At 40.3% G+C, this 19791-nt stretch overlaps 1 protein-coding gene across 12 annotated transcripts in view; it reads right to left on the reverse strand.

Moving 5' to 3' along the window:
- The window catches only part of TCF12 (transcription factor 12), a 169706-nt gene that overhangs the window by 29852 nt on the left and 120063 nt on the right, over positions 1-19791 (reverse strand). For 9 of the 12 annotated variants that reach the window (XM_062627551.1, XM_062627559.1, XM_062627594.1 and 6 more), the window contains one exon: positions 308-413. In XM_062627551.1, coding sequence (XP_062483535.1) covers positions 308-413 — 106 coding nt within the window. Of the gene's footprint in view, positions 1-307; positions 414-9962; positions 10205-19791 lie in introns of those variants that run through there. The other 3 variants (XM_062627638.1, XM_062627619.1, XM_062627629.1) reach the window with 3 other exon arrangements.

Raw genomic sequence — 19791 nt, forward strand, 5'->3', positions numbered from 1 at the left:
TTCTCCATCACTCTAGTGTGCTGCTCTGAAGCCCCTACAAATCAAAGGATGGCGGATTCTCTCCATCTGGCCTGGTGTATAATCCCCTTAAATTTCAGTCAGCAATTAACGTCACGAGAAGAACTTTAAATCAACAGACAGCTCCCTTCATCTAACTGGTTTAGACATATATAAAACTTATTCATGGGCTCTAGCACAAAGTTACCTTTACACTTCCTCATTCATTCAGTACTGCAGTGCCTGACTGCAGATGTCTACCCGAAGGACAAGTGACATCTGCCCATATATTTATAGTCATTTTACCCACCTTGCATAAAGAAAGTGCTAGCAAACATACTGCTCGGTGGCTTAGGAGATGGGTAACTTGGAGATTCTCTGTTGAATTCATCAGAACTCGGGGACGGTGCATACACCTAAATATCGAAGAGCAGTAAAAGCAGGTTAGTAATATCTGGGTGTCGTACATTAAAAAAAAAGTAACAGCATACAGCCACAGAGAGAAAGCCCACATAAAAAAAGAACAGTGTAGCAAGCTGCAGCATTTGTTGCCCTTGTTTTATTTGCTTTTTAGCAAGTTGCCACAGTACAGAGGAACTACAGTAGAATGATCCTAACAACACACTTTCTGGTGTGCCAACTCAGCCAGGTGGCCTGATAAAAGCCTGAATGCTGATTTTGCTTTCTAAGTGCCTGACTCGTACAGACTTGTTGCTCAAGATAAAAAAAGCAAGATAAAACAACTGGGCCCCAAACAAATTTTATTTTAAAACAACTGTACGCCTGTTTGAATATTTAATTAGCTGGCATCCCAAGAGTCAGAAACAAGAAGAACATCCAGTGACAAACTCAAAGGTTTTAATGCAACCACTGTATCATCCTTTTAGATACTTCCACACCTCTGTAGAGTCATCAAAAGTGTAAGTAATGCCAGTCCTGAGGACTCATCTTAAAACTGCAACATCCAGCATGTTATTTTCACACTGGCCTAGCATTAAAGAAAACCCGCCTCATTGTTTTTTCAGCGTAACTCCACATGGGAACAACCATTCTCAACTTGCAAGCAACACATTATCTTAACAGGTTAAAAATTCTAAGATGCCAAACAAATGTAACCATTAGAAGTCTTTCACTGCAGGGACTCTAGGAAGAAATACAAAGTATATTCAGGAATAAGTCAAATCAACAAAGCCAGTATTCACAGACTCAAGGACCTGACCCATAGCACTAGTTGTTCTACACAACGCTATGTCATCATACCAGTATTTTAGTCAATACACTGAACATTGCAGTATGACCAGTGCATGCTAAACAAAAAATCTTACAGAAAAAAAAAGGGCAAATTAACAAATAATGCAGCAAAGAGTATCAAAATGTAACCCTGAGACGAGAGCCCCGTTTTGCTACCACATATAAAAGAGGTATTTTTTCACTTGATCATTCACCTTACTTGTAAATATGTAAATCTTCACAAACACATGTTAAGAGTAATTTTAAAACTTTAAAGCTTACATAATGCAACTTGCAGAGCGCACTATGCCCTACAATCCTAAAATCAGAAGTGATTAATTCTGTCCCTTCCTGTGCATCTCCAGGCACAAACGTTTCTCCAACATTCACATCCCTCCCTCGTCTTTCTGGGATGTTGTTTACCAAGCAAGAGAAGGGCCAGGAAAACCAAGCCGGCCAACAAAAAGCCCTAAGTCCCCTAAAAGGGAACCATTGTTCTCCCGGAGAGTGACTGTTGTGATACGGATATTTAGAAAGTGAAGTGGGCAAGTCCCGCTGCCATTTGCATACCAATACCCCTCCTCCCCACTCCCAAATGCTTTTCTAGCCTGCTGTAGTCAGAACAAATGGCTGGGCATGTGCCTGCAGACAGCGCTCTTTTATATCAGAGGGGCTGATTTACCACTCTCTTAGACCCGTTTTACATCAACAGAATTTCAATACAATCTCTCAAACTGCAGTACGAAGGAATCGGGACAAGGGCACAAGGAATTAAGTTAGGGCATAGTGGTCGGTACGAGCCATGTAATGAGAACGGCAGCAGGTAAAAGGACACCTGGTAAAAAGGAGTCAAGTGGAACACTTACATCTGGTTTTGGGGTTGTTTTTTTTTGGCTTGTTTTAATATTTTTTTAAATCAAAATTTTTTTTTCTTTTTTTAGGAAAGAAAGCCTTTCAGGAAGCTTCTGTTCAGTATTTTACTTGCAAATTTTCGATTTATGGAATAAATGTAAAACAAGAGATGCTTACCAAACCTGAGTGACAGAATGACAATACGTTCTAAGTGATGTTAACAGTACATATGTATTTACTACATATGATGAATGCATGTATATTCCATGCCTCCGACATATTTTAACAGAAATGTCACTCTGTCAAATTGTAAATACTCGCACTCATAAGACTGCAAACATATTAGGCAAAACTGGGCTTAATTTACAAGTTCTCTGTTGTGCAGAATAACGCAGCATATGCTATAGCTGATGGATAATCTATCACTGTCACAGGACAGCAGTGGAAACAAAGCTTTATGACATTTAGCACTTCCATGGAGATGTACGCTGATTAATGCAAAATCACCTACAGTGACGGGGTGCATTGCTTTTAAACTGTAACATTATCAGTGAGATTTGTAAATACAAGCTTCAGACAAATTTTAACATTTTGCATAATTGGGTGATTTATAAAAAAATGAACAAACACCATCTCAAAAGGGAAATTAAACTGAAAAACTCCTACAAATGTATCACATAGATACATATGTACAAGCCATTAACATCATAAAAATATTATGAATTATATTAACATAAAAGAGGCCCTTCCAAACAGCTACATGAAAGCCCTAGCACAGACACATAACTTTATATAGTTTCTGCTTGTTTTGGTATCTTAACTATAGCTTGCAAAAAAACATAGCTGCAATGTTATGAAGCTGCACTTGTGCCAGTCTAGATTTTTCAGATCAAAGGGTTCTTGCGGCAAAACACAACTGATGTGGTCTCAAAGACTTCATTAACTCCAGATGTGGGGAAATAGCCAGCCAATTCCACAAAAGGAGCAAGTCTCTTTTAGTTACAATCAGAACTACCCACAAATTAAAACCAGGCCTCTGATGTCATCTGATCACCTGCAGATGAGCGCCAGGTTTTTTCTGGTTAATGACCTAATCATCATTTTTATGTTGTGTTACTACAAACAGAATTCAAAAGCAAAGGAGAAAATTTATTGAGATTAACGTGAAGTCCATGAGAGGCAAAAGACACGGGCTTAAAATAAAAAAGTGTATAAAAAAGTATAGAGTTTTATTTTTGAGCCAGGAAGAGAGGTAACGGGCATCTCGAGGGCTGGCTCTGAGCACCCGCACACACCCAGAGCCCAGTCCAGCAGATCGCAGCCTCTGCGGTGCTGGTCTGCAGCTCCCATGGCTGTGTCCTAGTTAAAGGGCTTTCTCTTCCACAGCAGCTGAGTAAGGCTGTTATAAATATGACGTGGCTGCTCAAGACAGCCTCTTTTAGCTATTAAACTGATAACAGTGACATCCAGAAGGCACCAAACCAGTTTTTCCTGGCTGACATTCCCACTAAGATGAGGAATACTGTCAAAAGGTCAGCCTGTCTGCAGTCTCCTTGAAGAGTGTGGTCTCCAGAAGGTAGAAGAGGAGCCCATCTTCTAATCCCCTTAAAACGCACTGCACCCTAAGGCATCGGATGTGTCTCCATGCTAACAAGCAAAACACTCTCTGATTATGAATGGGAAATTCCCTTCTGATAACCTCACACCAAAACTAGATTTTAGCATGACTTATCAAGTGGAGGACTTGACTTTCTTGGAGCTGTGCTAGAATATACATCAATCCTAATGCTGCAGTGCTTCTGAAGGGTAGGCAGCCTCCGCTGAGGGAAGTAGGACAAATGAGTTGCAAAGGACATCAAGTCAGAGTCCCACGTCTGTCTCTTCTGCACCCTGAACTGGATTTATGTTTCTCCAGTGGGAAAAACAGGATGACAAGGAAGATATTTTTTTGAGGGGTAGTGGTGGGAGCTGGCTTCAGAACAGAGCTGAGGCGCCATTATCTGTACTGCATCACATTTAAGCAAAACAAACGCATCAGCCTAGTTCCAAAATCTGCCCTGATTATTAACATATATAATGAACACTATCATGAAAGTTACACGCACCTAATGTATCTAAAACACATCAAAGGACTAGACAGTGTGCTTCTGTTTACTAACACAAGTGCCAATAACATGAACATTAATTTAAGGATCTACGTTTACCAAATTTTATGCTAAGTAAAACTTCCAAGTCTTATTCTATAAATGCATTTAATAGATGCAACTCTTTGAATCCTCCTGTTGGCATACTTCCTCTCAGGCAATTTTCCTGTAATATGTTTCAAATTCTTAAATATTTATCAATGTTTGATATTAATGTTAAAAGCAGATTAAATAATAGCAACAAAGCAACCAAACCTTCCTTATGACGAGCTTATGCTACCTCAAGACCAGGATTCCCATCACACATACTGTTTATGGATTTAGGAATTATGTTACTCATTCAAGCCTAGTTATTAATAATACTTGGAAGTTCCGAAAAATATTTATCAAGCTGCTGGAGACAGAGGATTTTTTGAAACCAATAGAGATGGATAACCTACTCTGTAGCTTGTAAACTCTGCTAAGTAGCCTATCTACATTCCATCAGCATCAGTCATGCACTAAGCAAGTGTGCACTGATGAATGATTTGTACATGTGGCAAAATTTTACAGTGTATTATCTGCAGGTTTTGTGGCAAAAGCTAATGCTGCTGAAAGGCAGCTCTGGGAAAAGGAAACTTGCTTTCATGTTTACTAAAGCTTCAGGAATGTAGAATGGTAACTATAGTTTTCCATGCACCTCTTTACAGTGAGACAGAAGCTGCCAAAAAAAAAACCCCAAACCCTAACCAAAAAACAAAACCACCACCGTAAATTCCGATGTAGTTAATACTCAAGCAAGATGATAAAATGAAGAGCCCCAGTATACAAGATCAGTACACACATCCTCAGTCATACTCTGTATTTCTAATACGAGGTGTAAAGGTTTATACATTTTAAAAAGTCTTCTCACCACCCAGAATGAAAATAAAACTCTCCTTTGAAAGAGCAGAGCATCAGTGTTGTCTGCAAATCCAACCATGATTTTTAACATCCAAACTCCCTGAAGTAGCTAAACTGAATTCCATCTTAAATAAATGTTTATGCAGTTTAGGCATGCTATACATGCCTATTTGGCTATTTCCGAAATGCAGAATCTAACTGCGTTGACACACAGTCTAGCTTCTTCCCCAGTGTATGACAACTTTAAAGTCATGTTAAAAAGTGACAGGTAAACTTACAAAAAAATCCCAAATTCTGTATATGGAAACCTTTTGGTCTGTTCTTTTGATTTTATTTTCTGAATCGTAGTGTAAGGCAGAGGGTGGAGGAAAAGAAGGTAAGGCAGCAGGAACACCAGAAAAACATACGTGTATATAGCGCTAAAGATTCTTTTTGCATTTTATTTGCTAAGCAAAACCTCTTTCCCTCACTCTTCAAACTACACTGTTGTTAAAGTGTGCATTAGTCTATTAACTAACAACTAAGTCTTTAGAAATTCCTGACTAAATTCAGATTTTAGGGAAACAAAATCAGCTGAAACTCATCAGTCCGTTTCTTAACCTGTTCCCTTTATTTCAGAAGCTGTTCTAGCTGTCGTAGGAATCCCCAACACCAGTACTAACCACAGAAGATGCACTATAAACATGCAAAAGATAGCGCTATCTCTCCTCTGAACTCACTACTACTCTCAGTTTCCGTAAAGCCGTCAGAAACTATCGTATTTCTGCAAACAGACTTCAACATGCACATGATTATCAAAGCAAACGCGCTGAGCAAACAGGGGTTTGCTCCTCTTTGGTGCTCACATTTTAAGAAATATAGATCTGTCCAATACAGCACCTGATCCCAGCCCTTGCTGTTTTCATTTGCCAAAGGAAAAGGACATAACCTTCACTTTAAAGCATCAATAAAGCTTGTTGCAGACAAGACACCCTTCTGGCGTGGGACCACTGCTCAGCAGATTGGCAGTTCAACGCAATGGAGTGGAGAAGGGAAAACTCTCTTGGGCTGATGCATTGTAACTCATCGGGGTTTTTTAGTGGGATGGGGAAGTGAAAAAGAATGGTGAGGAATGAGGGGGGGAAGAAATCCAGCTGACCAGTGTTTACTACCCCTCTTTATTCAATGTCCGCAGCCGTGCGCCCCTAGAGATTTTCCAGATTATCTTATATTTGTCCGGACTTACAAATGTTAGCATTGACCTTGTCTGAGTTGCTGTGGGCAGCATATGGTACAGAACAGCTTTAATTGTACTCTTCTCCCTCTATACTAACTGGCCTGATACTAATAAAAGCAGAATTGAATTGCTTTTTAGCACCTGGCTGCCCCAAAACTCACAAACTGAAAACATTCTACGCTGATGTTAAAAGACTTAGTAATTATTTATTGCATGGCAGCTCCAGACAGACATGCAGCCATGTCATCTACGCATCACGCAGTAGTATTAACATGTTTCTCTCTGCTGTAACTCCGAGATCGACAGCTGCAAGACCTGCATTTTTCTCCACTAAAAAAATACCCAAATATACACATTTGGACTCCCAGCTGTGAGTATTTAGTCATTTATACATGTGTGCCAATTTGTACGTACACACGCACATTTATAAACAGCCTTCTAGATTACAAATTCTTGAGAAAATTCTCAAAAAAATCCCCATTAAAAAAAATAAAAAACAAAATCACAAAGCATTGTGTAAATGCAAAATTATATACATATAAATATATGTATGTTGGGGTTTTTTTCCTCCCTTTCCAAAAAGGCATTGTAGAAATCTACTACGAAAGATGCAGCAACTCCACCTTGGAAGAGGGCTCAGAGTCTCAGCCTATGCTGAGAAAAACACATACTCAGACTAGTACATCAAATTAACGTCTACAGTGCACAGAATACAACAATAATGTGTAATATATTCACAAATTTAATCTCATAGAAATAGTAATCATAGGCGATATAAAATATAATCAATATTATTCCTTAAAATTATTTTGGTGATAACTGATACTTTATTGCAGTCTATATAAAAATAATTCTAGAGTACATGCAGAAAACAACCAATTTATTTCTACACTTGTCGATGAACTGAAAGGAGTGGAAATCTTTAAAGTCTGTATTTTACTCCTTAAGCACATAGAAGATACAAAACTTCTATCACCGAAGTGTTATTTTATAAAATTTAAATGGAAAGGCCCCAGTGAATGAAGCTCATGTATTTATTGTTAAAAAACGAAAAAAGAATCAATTCAAAATTTACCAAGTACAATTTCAATTTGTGCTCCTATTTCTACCTGAACTTTTTTGTAGCTTTTTTCTTTTTTTTTTTTTTCTTCAATGGGGGTGTTTTGATGATTTTGGGTCTGTAGCAGAGCTCTTGAAAGAAAGGGAAGAAAAGGTGAAACTTCAGGGAGATGTCATTTTTAACTAGAATTATTTTCTCCAAAAAACCTCTATATTAAAATTTGTTAGCCTCCATAAGCTGAGAATATTTTCTATATATCAACAGGTGAAGGACAAAAAAAAATACAGGCTAAATCTTTTAAGTTCTTTATTTTCTTTACAAAACAGATTAAAATATTTTTTCTTTTTAATTTGGGGAGGACTCTTGATATACATATTTATTTATAACACCTATTACACATAACGGTAAAATTTTATTCCTTAGCAGGGGATACGTATTAAAATGTTACCATTCACTTCCATGCCTCCCTCACAAAACACATAGAAATTACAAAAATTGAACCTCTTCTAATAGTAAGCGCCCCAACTTAATTTTTAAGCTTTCAATTTCTGTGCCAGTGCACACAGGACCATCTATTGGGCTGCTCAGACACCTGGCTTTTAGCTTAATATTAAGCTTTCTTCTGGCTTACAAATTTAAGAAGTTGAAAAGAACAAAATATTTAACAAAAAGCTAACAGACACACACATTTTCTCCAAATCATTTCCTATTTGCTTTGTGTGTAAATAAATGAGATTTTATATACATCAGCAGGTACTAAGGAATGTAAACACTCAAAATCTAACACAATAATTTAAATAAAAATCTCAAATCAAAACAAGGTACATACTGCCAGCTACTAATGGGTCAAACAATACAAGTAGAAGTAGTAAGACATCAAAACGAGGGTATGTACTGATCCCTCACTATGGAAAGGCTCATACAAAGATTTGGCAAATATACCAAGAGGTGCACTTCATAAACTGTAACACAAAAAACAATCCCCCCTGCTTCACATATCCTCCTCCCATATATTTAAATCAGTACTTCAGTCCAACCTGCAGAATTCCTAGGAGAGAAAATGCTAAAGACTAGCGAGATGTTTGGAAAAAAAAAAACAAAAACCAAAACTTAAATAAAACCCTGGGCAACATGATATAGGATCATCATATGATTTGTCATCTATTTACTAACTCTTCAAGCTCATAAAGGTCACCTCTGACCCACGACAGGCACATGCTATCAATTTTCCAGCCAGGCTCTCCTACAGTACCAGCACTTCCATCTACTATATGCCTGGAAATACTTAATAAGATCAAAGCCTTTTTTCCTGCTACAAGAACAAAGAGAAATGTTGTAATAGAGTGATCTGTGCTCTAGAAAGAATAAAATCAAAACTTCATGCAAGTTATATTCCCTTTGCTTCAGGGGTATTGTATAGTTAATTTTACTTAAGTCTTATATATATCTCCACATAAAACTTCAAACAGATTGTTTTAGCCTAGGAGCAGACATGAAAGAAAAATAATGTCATATTTGAAAGACAGCTGGCATTTATACCAAAGGAAATGAAACAGAGACCATGCAATTTTACGCATTCCCCCAGCCTCTCCTCCGGTATCTTTTCTTTTATTCAAGAAGCCCACGCACAGTGTCTTCAGTAACTGTAAAGATCCACAGTTCAATTATCACCGAACAAAGATCTTGGCAAAAGTTTACCAATGACGGCACGGCGCACACAGGCCCGCAAGAGAAAGAGCAGTTAAAAGAAAGGGGAAGAAAAGAGAGATCGATATCAGCATCTCGCTTTTTCTTCCTACTTAATGTAATTTTTATAACAAAAGCAAAGCAAAACCGCATACATCATCAACAGACCGGGAAAAGCACACTGTGCGCAGTTTACCATTGTTCGCTAATTTTTATACACAAAATCCCCAGCTGTCGTCATACGAACTTAAAAATTCAAACTATCAGCCGTGAGGCAGAAATCTCCAATTTCCACAGAGTTATAACGCAGAGAGGAGACTCCTGTTCGTGAACCTGCCCGCCCGTCTCCCCCTGCTCCCGGGGCCGTGCAGGACTTTATGTCCCAGTCCCACAAGCGAAGGGCAGCTCTGCCCGGCAGCGGTACCGGGGCGCGGGACCCGCCGATCGGCCACAGCCACAGCGGCGGGGCTCGAGTCGCGCCCCGGGAGGTGAAGCCCAAACCGAGCACCCAACAGCGCGCACCGAGCGCCGCGGCCACGCAGCAACTTCTCCGCAGCGCCCCGCCAGCACCTCAGGGGCCAAGAGCGAGCAGGGCGGGAGCGGCTCCGGCCCCGGCCCGTCAGGGAGCGCCGCCTGGCTGCGGGCCGCTGCCCTCCGTCCTCCGCCGAGCCGGACTCGGTGCTCCCCCACATAACTGAGGAGACTTCCAGCAGCTTCCCCCGCGGACCCCAGCGCAGTCCCCCCTTCACGACCACTCGCCGCCCGCCCCGCTTGCTCCGGCACGGGCACGGGCTGCCCGCCCGCGGAGGAGCCGCCCTAAGAACTCAGTATGTGCCCGAGGAGCGGCCGGCAGCCCGGCGCCCGGCGGCTCCCGAACAAAGGCGGCCGCCCTTACCGTCTTCCCGTTGTAGTAGTACATGAGGGAGTTGCTGCCCACCCCGGGGACCGGGTACGCGCAGTACATGGCGCGGCTGGCGGCGGGCCGGGCTGAGCTGCGCCGCCTCCCTCCGCCTCAGCCTCCCGCCCGCGCGCCGCTCCGCGCACATGGAGCGCCTCAGCGGCGACTTATGCAAAGCAGGACTGAACCATCTCGGGCCGGCGCGGGGGTAGGGCCGGGCGCGGGGCCCCGCCACCCGCCGCGGCCCGCGCCCCAGACCGCGCCAAGCGCCGGAAGGCGGGGGTGGGGGGAGCGAAGGGGGAGCACGCCCCAGTCCCCACACGCGGGCCTGCCGCCCCGAGTAAAGCGCGACCTGCGAGGCAGCGGCAGAGGGACGCGTCCTGAGCCAGCTCACCTCCCGCTTTCTGTTCTAATTAAATTAGAGCACTTGCGGCAGCGGAGACGCCGCTTGGTGCAGGCTGCAGCCACACGGCCATCTGCCTCATGGAGTTGTCTCCAACTCCGGCAGCGCTTCGGGAGCTGCCGGGCCAGAGGCCCCGGGGCCGGCCGGAGCACCCCGAGAGCCACCCGCACAGACACCCCGCACCAGAAAGCCCGTGTGATGGCACAACACACACGAGATGCTCGGCTCCATGATCATTCTTAAAAATCCAAAATCCATCTCCAAGATCCCACATACAAAGTGTGATGGCTCTTTGGAAACATGAGCCCAGACTTCCTGTGTATTGTATAATACATTTTTGCAAGGAAAAAGCAGTTCTGTGCCCATATGAGAAAGGGAGGAGACCCTAACAGTTCTGGCACATCACAAAACGGGCATTACACAACATAGCAAACAGACTGCAACTTCCATCGCAGTAATCCCTCGTATCTGCACAATACCTATGCCTAGTTTCTTCACTTAACAGTGGCATTAACTAATGTTAACTCTTAAGTGAGGTGTTCATTTCTTTATGTCCTACACGTGAATGCAGTTGGTTATTAACTGAGCTCCTGATTAAGTCAGACGGATTTCAACCCAGGAAAAAAAAGGTTAAAGCGAAACCACATTCTCCACCTCTGCGTCAACTGCCAGTGCTGTGAACTCCCCCTGCCTCCCTCCTGACAAAAGCAGGAAAATACGTCAGGATAAGGAAAAAAACAGACAAAGTTCCGCAATTTACAGGGAAACAAAGCAAGCTGCAGAAATCTGGTTCATTCTGCCACGCACCCTGTGTCAGGGGAATCTTCTGAACTAGAAAGATCCACAAGGGTGACAAACTGACTACAGCAGAATACTGTGGTCAGATAGAAACCTTAGTGGGTCTTCTGTATCGTATCCATTATCTCAGGACATAACTACTGTAGTGTCTGTACATACACAGAATATGCTCATACTGACAAAAAAATGTTCACACCTCCAGCTTCAAATGTTTTCTCAGTGAACTCTTCCAATCATTTAGGAGACTACTGTGCTTAGAGTACACTGGCAAATACATCCTGAAGTTTACATCAACTGAAGAACACTTGCACGTTCACTGCAAATCAAACTATATATCCAGAACTATGCACGAAGGCTAATGATACCCAAACTCAGCTCTCCTCTGATACAAAAGGCATAGCAGCAGCTGCAAAAAAAGAACATCACTGTACTTCAGACTATTAAATCGCCAGGCCTGCAGAGTGACTGGCGGCTTCCTTCTTCCCCCAGGGACCACAAAGACCCATTTCAGTCCGCAGAGAGTCCGTAAGAAGCTTTGATTTACAGCTAACAATGCCATTCCTTAAAGCTCCTCGCTAATGTTCAGGACTCTATAGATGAGATATGCTAAAAGATCTTCAGATGTTTACACGTGCTACCTCTCGTAGCACCCTAGATTAAAATCACCAATTCAAACTACTGTACAACTTTGAAAAAACCCTAAACACTGGAAAATGCACTTTCAGCTTGCAAGAGCTGAAGAAGTAAGAAACCCCTTGTTTCCCTGAAATAATTCAAGCACGCAAACTTTTTAATCACTAAATATACTTCCAGGGTAACTGGACTCAGTTCTTTGAAGTAAAGACTATCATCAACATAGCTGTAATTGCTACTGCGCCTCCATGCACACATGCTCTATTTTTTCAATAGTTGTATTTGAGCTGAAGAGCATGATCAAGCCCATTCTCAAATAATCAGCATTCTCCACCCATATTACAAACAACTGGAAAAATGCTAAAAGATACAGCAGAAAAAAAATAACTTTACTGGGTAGCATTGGGGAGGCTGGTGTTTCTCTGCATTAGAATGGCCCTATACTTGTACAGAGCAACTGTAATGAAAAATATATAGGTAATATTAATTGGTAATATTTAATAACACAATTAACATCTGTCAGCACAAGGAATCATTGACACTGCTCACCATCACATGGTTAAGACAACAGCAACAATCTGATCAATAAAACTGAGTAACACCACTACAAATGCTGTCTGTTTGTAGACAAACTGGTTTACAAACTTGTACCTCCATAATGAGGCAATAAATGAATTTCCTCCCGAGTTACTTCCCCACAAATCAAAAGGATAACAATTTCATTTTACCAAAAAGGGATTTAGTTGTCCTACCCTCAGTTACTTTGGTGGGAATAAAATCTTAGTGTACAATATCTGAACTTTATCACTGCAGCTGCTCCACATTTACCGTACAGAAACGCTATTTCTCACAGGATGTGTGCTACATCGATGCACCTTACAGGATCCAACCATAATTCCCTCCAGCATATGAAACTTTAACCCACAGAAGTTTACTTGCACCACAACACATGAAAAATAAACCTAAACCGGAAGAATTTGAAAGACTGCTCAAACACTTGCGCCGTTGTTACCAACAGCTCTCTATATGCAGGAACTACTCCCACGTAACTGTTCCAAAAGCTCCTCAAGTCCAAAGTAAGTTTTCGTTTTGTGGTTGCAATTTTTATAATCCCCATTTAAGCCAAGCAACAGCTGCTCCGAAATTTGTTTTCTTAAGAGAATCATGTTACAGTGAAATGAATCATCGCTGGATTAGCGATACTGTACTGGGTACAGTTGTTTACTCCATTTTTCCTTGGTGACAAGTCAAGGGTTAATCTCATGACTCAGCCTGACAAAACAAGTCAGCTGGAGACAGGGCCAATTTTTTAAACTTGATTTCAGACAGACATGCCGTCAGCAGAGGAGCACTGAACTGACATGCACTTTGTAGCCCGAATTGTTTCCACTCATGACCCTGTACTGTGTGTCAAAAACAATAAACTGCCTGTTTCTAAAGTATGCAAAGAGATTATGAAAGCTGATGCAGAATGAAATACTGACCTAATAATAAACCAAGCTACCTGCAGGAGGGTGTTTTCAAAGATGGTTTTAACACCAAGAGATTTTGTGAATGAATTATGTGTTCTCCCGAAAACACACTTTTACGTGAAACACGGTTTTGTCCAACTTGTCAGAGCCTCTCACAAGCACGCGATAAGCACATGTAACCCATCATCTGAATTTATAAAAAAATAAACATCACTTCTCCAGATGACTGGAAACTATACTGTGTGAAGGATAATTGTGTAACTGTCTCAGCGGATGAGAGCCATCCTCTGGTCAAAGCTATTCCACAACACTGAAATATCAAAATACTTTTAAAAGGTTACTGCTTTTTAATCACAGCTTTATGTTTTAAATGGGTTTATTCAAACACAACAAGCAGTAAAAACGAGAAAGTGAAAGTTCCTTTTTCACCAACAAAAGCAACTGTGACTTGTGTGCCCAAGTACCATGAGTTTCCTCATAGAGAGCTGGTTTCAATCCTGCTGACAAAATGGTGACCTCGTCAGAGCCAAAACCTACTTTGAGGGGATACAAATACCGTTGTTCTTACCAAGCTCTATTTCATTTCCTAGGGGCTAGGTTAACCTTCTATCTGTGGAAATAAGGCAAAGGCCCTAGAAGCCCCTCCTTTCCTGCCCACTCTGTCCAAGGTTGGAACTCCTTATCAGTTTCAACCACATTTGACAAAGGAACAGAAGTTTCACAAGTGATTAAGCTCTTACCAGTTTCTAAGAAAACTGAACCTGAAGAGGAGACAGACCCCAGCTGATGCCCCAATGAAATAAAGGCAAGGAATGGGGAAACGAGGATAAAAGACAAATATATAGTCCACTACTGAACAACCTGTTGCTAATTAAAATACACTCAGTAACTTTCAGCTGCTTCTCTTGCAACTACAGCAAGGTCAGAGTTAGGATCATTGATAAAGGGTGCATTGAATATCATGCATAATGTAGTTGTTAAGACACAGACAAGCTTTCAAGCCTTAAGAAACAAACCTGGCTGTTCTAAGGGAAAACACATTATACTGTCCTCTATTCAATTGATCAGTTAAGTAAGTGCTAATTTAGTTTTAAATCCTGGAAGTATTGCCTTGTGTTATTAACCAACCACTAAGTATGCTGTTCAGCAGAAACAGAGCAGACTGTGTGGAAGACAATTTAAAATAACCCAGTGGACTAAATTCAATAGGCAAAACCTCCACAATATCCAAAGGAAGATTATTTAAGCAAATTAATTTACTCATCTATGCAAGAGCTAAAATACTTTGGTGGTTTTCCTGTTCAAAAGGCTTGTCTTTAAATTCACATTTAACAGTCACGTTACTACAACCAGGAAAGAGGGAACAGTTTGGAGGAATAGAGAATAGACAATAAGTACTAATGAAATTGCTATTAATTGCTATCCATTACTTTTTCCTAGCAATGCTACCAGGTTTTAGGGGATGTTTGTTGGGTTTTTTGTTGTTGCTTGGGAGGGGTTTGCTTGTTTTCAAAAAACCCCAGTTACCTGTGCCAGTTTGGGTTAAAAAAGTTGGGTGTTTTTGTTTGTTTTTAATTGCAAACTACAGGTAGGAAGTTTCTCTTTCAGTAGGTTTCCAAATAATACCAAATTTTACATGTTTAAGTTTTTACATAAATGTTGTATGAGAGTGAAAAGCATGAGGAAAAAAAGTGCTGTATATCACATTCTTCAGAACCAAACACAAAATAGTTTGAGTTTTCAAGACTTGATCCACAGTCCTTCAAATACACCTTCACTGGGATATTGCTCAAATCCAGAAAGTTTTATCATGTTGCTGAAATAGTAAGCACTAAAGGTTTGACAGCCTCTATATGAAGGTCTTAACTCCCCATGTCGGCATTAAAAAGTAAACAAACATGTTAAATTAACTCTGAGGCAACAAATAACCCCATCAGAAGTCAGATAATCGTCATCCCAAAATGTACTTTAACCTACCCCATCTAAACATGTGTATAGACCACAGCACAACTGTAAAGCCTGACATCAGTCAGCAAGGCTGCGTTAGGGAAGGCTGCAGAAGTCCTGAATCTTTCCACAGCAACTCAGTAGGACCAAGAAGATCTATCTGGAAAATTAAACAGCGATTAAGGGGTCCCTCTGCTGGTGCAACCTCACAGCATCGTTTAACTCTTCCTTCACCGCTGAAGTACAGGGTATTTTTCACTTCCCCCCCCTCACCAAAACCGTGCAGCTACACCTGCACTCGTGTGAGCTCCCTGTAGGTGGCTCCAGACTCTACACCTGAGCCCAGCCCAAGATCTCCACACACACACTTTGTGAATTCATGAAACAATCCCGTGTCAGAGAAGCTGTACAAGCTTGCGTGTCAAAACGCAGAGAGCTAATTGTGCCGCAGCACGTATTTCCCTGCATTCCTCCCCTTCTCCTGCACTCCAACTTGCTGCTTGGAAAAACTGTTTTGCAAATGAAGCCAAGTGAGTTATCAAAAGCCAAAGGAGCAATCCCCCTGCCATCCACAGTTAGGAATCCGCCTACTACTTCCCTACAGAAAGAAAAAACGCTAACAACTAATCCTAGCTATTGGTGCAAATGGTGAAATCCCATACTCAAATCTCCAAGACTGCACAACTTTGCTTTTTTTGCAAGTCTTGACATCACAAGAAACTCCGTGGCACTAAAACAAGAGGTAATTTAATTCAGTTTCTTCCCCTCAGTGTGTAAAGACCCATCTTGACCTGAAATTTCACTTCAAGATGATGTGCTTTAATTTCATAAAATAAAGCAAAGCTTTAATTTCAGTGCCATTCTTTTGAAAAAGCAATCATTTTTGTATTGCCCCTTTTGACAAACAGGCAAAGCAACCTGCCCAACACTGGGGCTGAGCAACCAACTGAAAGGAAACATCTCATTTCAACAGCACGTAAAAGCCTAGAAACACAACACTGCTCACCACTTTCCCAGCTGACTTCAGGGACTATAAAAGCCTTCCCACCAATACCACAAGTATTATCAAGCAAAAGACATTAAGAAATAGTCTTCAAAAAAGCTTTTATCCTTATCTAATGTTATAAAACACCACACTAATTTATGGTAATGGACACATTAATCTTTGAGGTAAAGCAGAAGTTGCAGCAATTCCATATAAATTCTCCCTAAATTACATGAGCTGCAATTCAGTCATGTTATTTTTTCCAGATAACAGTTTTAGAACCTATGCACAGATTTAAGGTCCTTTTATGCAGATCTACACTCTAATTTAAGAGCATTTAATGTGCTCATTTTGATATGTTGTGAAAACTTCAAAAATAAACTATCTCCAGTAAATCCAAACACGGAGAAATAATTTGACATCATTAGATATCCCTCATATACGTATATGCAGGATTTGAACAAAGAAGATCTCTCAATGAAACAACCTCACAATAGTTCACCCCAGTCACAGGTGATGAGATAGTTTGGAAAAAGTATTTGATTTTCATTTTAAAAAAAGCTATTACGAGAGGGCTACTTAAGCACCTTTACCCTAATTCTGTGAGAACTCAATCCGAACTTTTCACAACAGGACTTCGCAATGGACTGCTTAGTTGTTTAATGACAGCTAAACGTGCCTATATAGCAAAGAGTGGGTGGAATGCTATAATCTAAGGTTACTGCTGGTTTCTAATAGATTTCAAATAAAGCTCACATTGAAAAAAACTAAAATCATCTAACCAGAAACACTTCTGCTTGGTTTGTAACAGAATTTGGGGGTTGGATGGTTTATATATTTGCTTTTTGTTCAAGCTCACAGATGAACATGGTGCTTACAAAGGAGTCTAGAGCAAGTCCCTAAAAACATCCCTTGAATCAGGTGACCAAAGAACAGGCATAAAGCAGAAGAAAGGAAGATGAAAGACTAAGTCACAAGGAAGAAATGGCAAGTTCTGTGTTGCGTTACCCGTGAGGATTTATCTGCTCAGTTTTGTTATTTAAAATTGCCTTCTAAAACACAGCACAGCATTGGAGGCAAGGGTCAGAGAGTTACTGCTGTCTTTGAGAGTGTTAGATACTGAAGACAAGTGACAGTTGAATGTACTACTTGACTGCACAAGGCAATTCATAACAGCTCTGAACAAACTAAATGCTGCTTTCTACATTTTGACACCATTTCTGGCAAGGGGGAACAAATCTTACAATAAAAACAAAATAAATAGAAGTCTCACTAGAAAGTCAGTTAAACATATCATCACCGCCAGTCAAACACTGCACAAAGATTTACCCGGGATGCTCCACAGTTTCTATTCAGAGCCACAGACTTCAGCAGAGTATTCTAAGGATGTTGCTTTACACCAGGCTACTTCAGTACCCATCAAACTTGGTAACATTGAGGATAATTCTCTAAAGAAAGGCCACTCCACATGGTGAACACTGCATTTCAGATAAGCATTCAGAGGATTGGATCCTTTCCACTCCACCATTTCAAATTATCTCCTTTATCCTTCGGTAAGAGCGGACGAAGTAGGGAGCACAGAAGGGAGTAAGATCTATTATCTTCCTCCTGGTACCATTGCTATCTTTTGAGACATCCCTTAAAACATATTGATCAAGCTCGGTCTGAAAAGACTAACACAATACCAAAAAAGAAAAGTAAATGTTTGGGCGGTAGTTCTATTCACTAAACCAGGTTTTGGGTTTTTTTTTAGCCTTCCTTCATAAAGATCTCCTGTAATAAATTAGCACTGTGGACTATACACATACAATAGAGGATGATATATGAGGAACCCCTATAATCAAATTGTAAATTGTCTTAAATATATTGAAAAACAATGAACTTGAATTTACTAAGAGAGCTCTGGTACTAGAAAATATTCATTTGACAATCTCTTATTAAATAAGTGGAAATCTAAAGATTCATATTAAACTGATTGTCTCAGGTTCTGTGGAAACTAATACACTCAAAATATTTATTAGAAATGGCATTACACAGAAAACAATCAGGTATTTGTTCCTGTGTGTCGGAGCTCATTTTCTGTAACAAAAATTAACAGGCACAATGCATTTCAGGTTTGGTTCTCTGACATGAGACTAATTAAATGGCAAAAGAACAATGATATTCTCACAATTTTTCTTAGAATTATGACTTCACGATAGCTACACATTATGGTACTAATAAAAAAAAATAGTTTGAATTATTTTCTGACTACACATGTAAATGGTATGTTTCTGCTCACAGCCCGTACATAATTAGATGGCAATCTCCCTGTGCATTTCCAAGTGAGCCTTACTTGTCTTCCTCCTCCCTCTGCGGACTGAACAGCTCTTTGAAAACCCTGGTACCCTGCTCTTCCTAATTCAGCCCCACGGATTAGTTACAACTGGTTTCAAGTCATATGATATTATTAGTTTCCTGGCTTAGTTAAGGTACCTCCCACAATCAGAAAAAAAATCAGAACTACAACAGTCCTGAATCTCCACGGATAATGTAACTCACCAAACAGTATTCCCCCCTGCTAGAATATAAATGGCACATCATAATTTTTCTGCTCACTCAAGCCTGGCTTGAGCTAACAGTGAGAAAAAATAAACCACTGATTGTTTTAGTTTCTATCCTCCCCAGAAGGCTTTAAATTTAGGAGTTGTACAAATGCTCGCGTGTCAACATTCAGAATGTTTTGGGCAATGACTCATCACTCAGAAACTTAGAACAGAAAAACTTAAAAATGCCTCTGCCCGGTGCATCTGATTTTTGCAGTTAAAGGACAAGTCCAGATTCAGCTGCACTCCAGAAAGTAACTAAACAATTTGTTAGCCCTTTTCTCTGTAACTGTTTTTACTTTAGACCCTGATAAAAACACAGGAAGAAAGATAAGCCTCAAAGCAAGTAATTTCAGAAAACACCACGCAAATGCAAGAGACAAAAAAACTACAGGAAGGGTTTTTTGTTTTTTTTTTTTCTTAAAAGACTTTTATTAAATTATAGTTATCTGGGAAATTAAATTCCTGTTGAGTATCTGTTGACATGGCAGCCCTATACTAACATGACAACATTGGAGAAAATCTTTTAGAAACTGAAAAATTAAATATAGATTTGTAGAACATGAAGTATCACCTTTCTTGTGACTTTTCATATTATAATTAAACTTATCTGCACTGCCTATTAGCTAAACTGAGTTTTATCTCTCCCACGATACACTCAAGACTTCTTACCAAGGTATATTTAAAATAGAGACAATACTTCCATATTTATCTGTTAGTGAAATTTAGTTCTTGTGTCATCTTCCAAAACACATCATACCTTGTATCACTTTCTTTTTAATACGGCATTTTTGCTCCAAGGCTCTATTCAGCCCTGACAGCATCGGAATACACAGAAACAGTACTTCAAACCTGCAGCATCGCAATCACCGTTTATTCACAGTAACCGCACTTCATTGTGCAGATTGGTACAATGTTAACACAAATAAAATTTAGCAGCATTTTGTTGTCTCCACTCTTCCCACGGAAGAATTAAATGAAAGCCATTTTTAAAATACTGTTT

This window comes from Pezoporus occidentalis, unplaced genomic scaffold (genome assembly GCF_034315485.1).
Source record: "Pezoporus occidentalis ecotype Australia unplaced genomic scaffold, CSIRO_AGI_Poc_V1 ctg11, whole genome shotgun sequence".
NCBI lineage: Eukaryota > Metazoa > Chordata > Aves > Psittaciformes > Psittacidae > Pezoporus > Pezoporus occidentalis.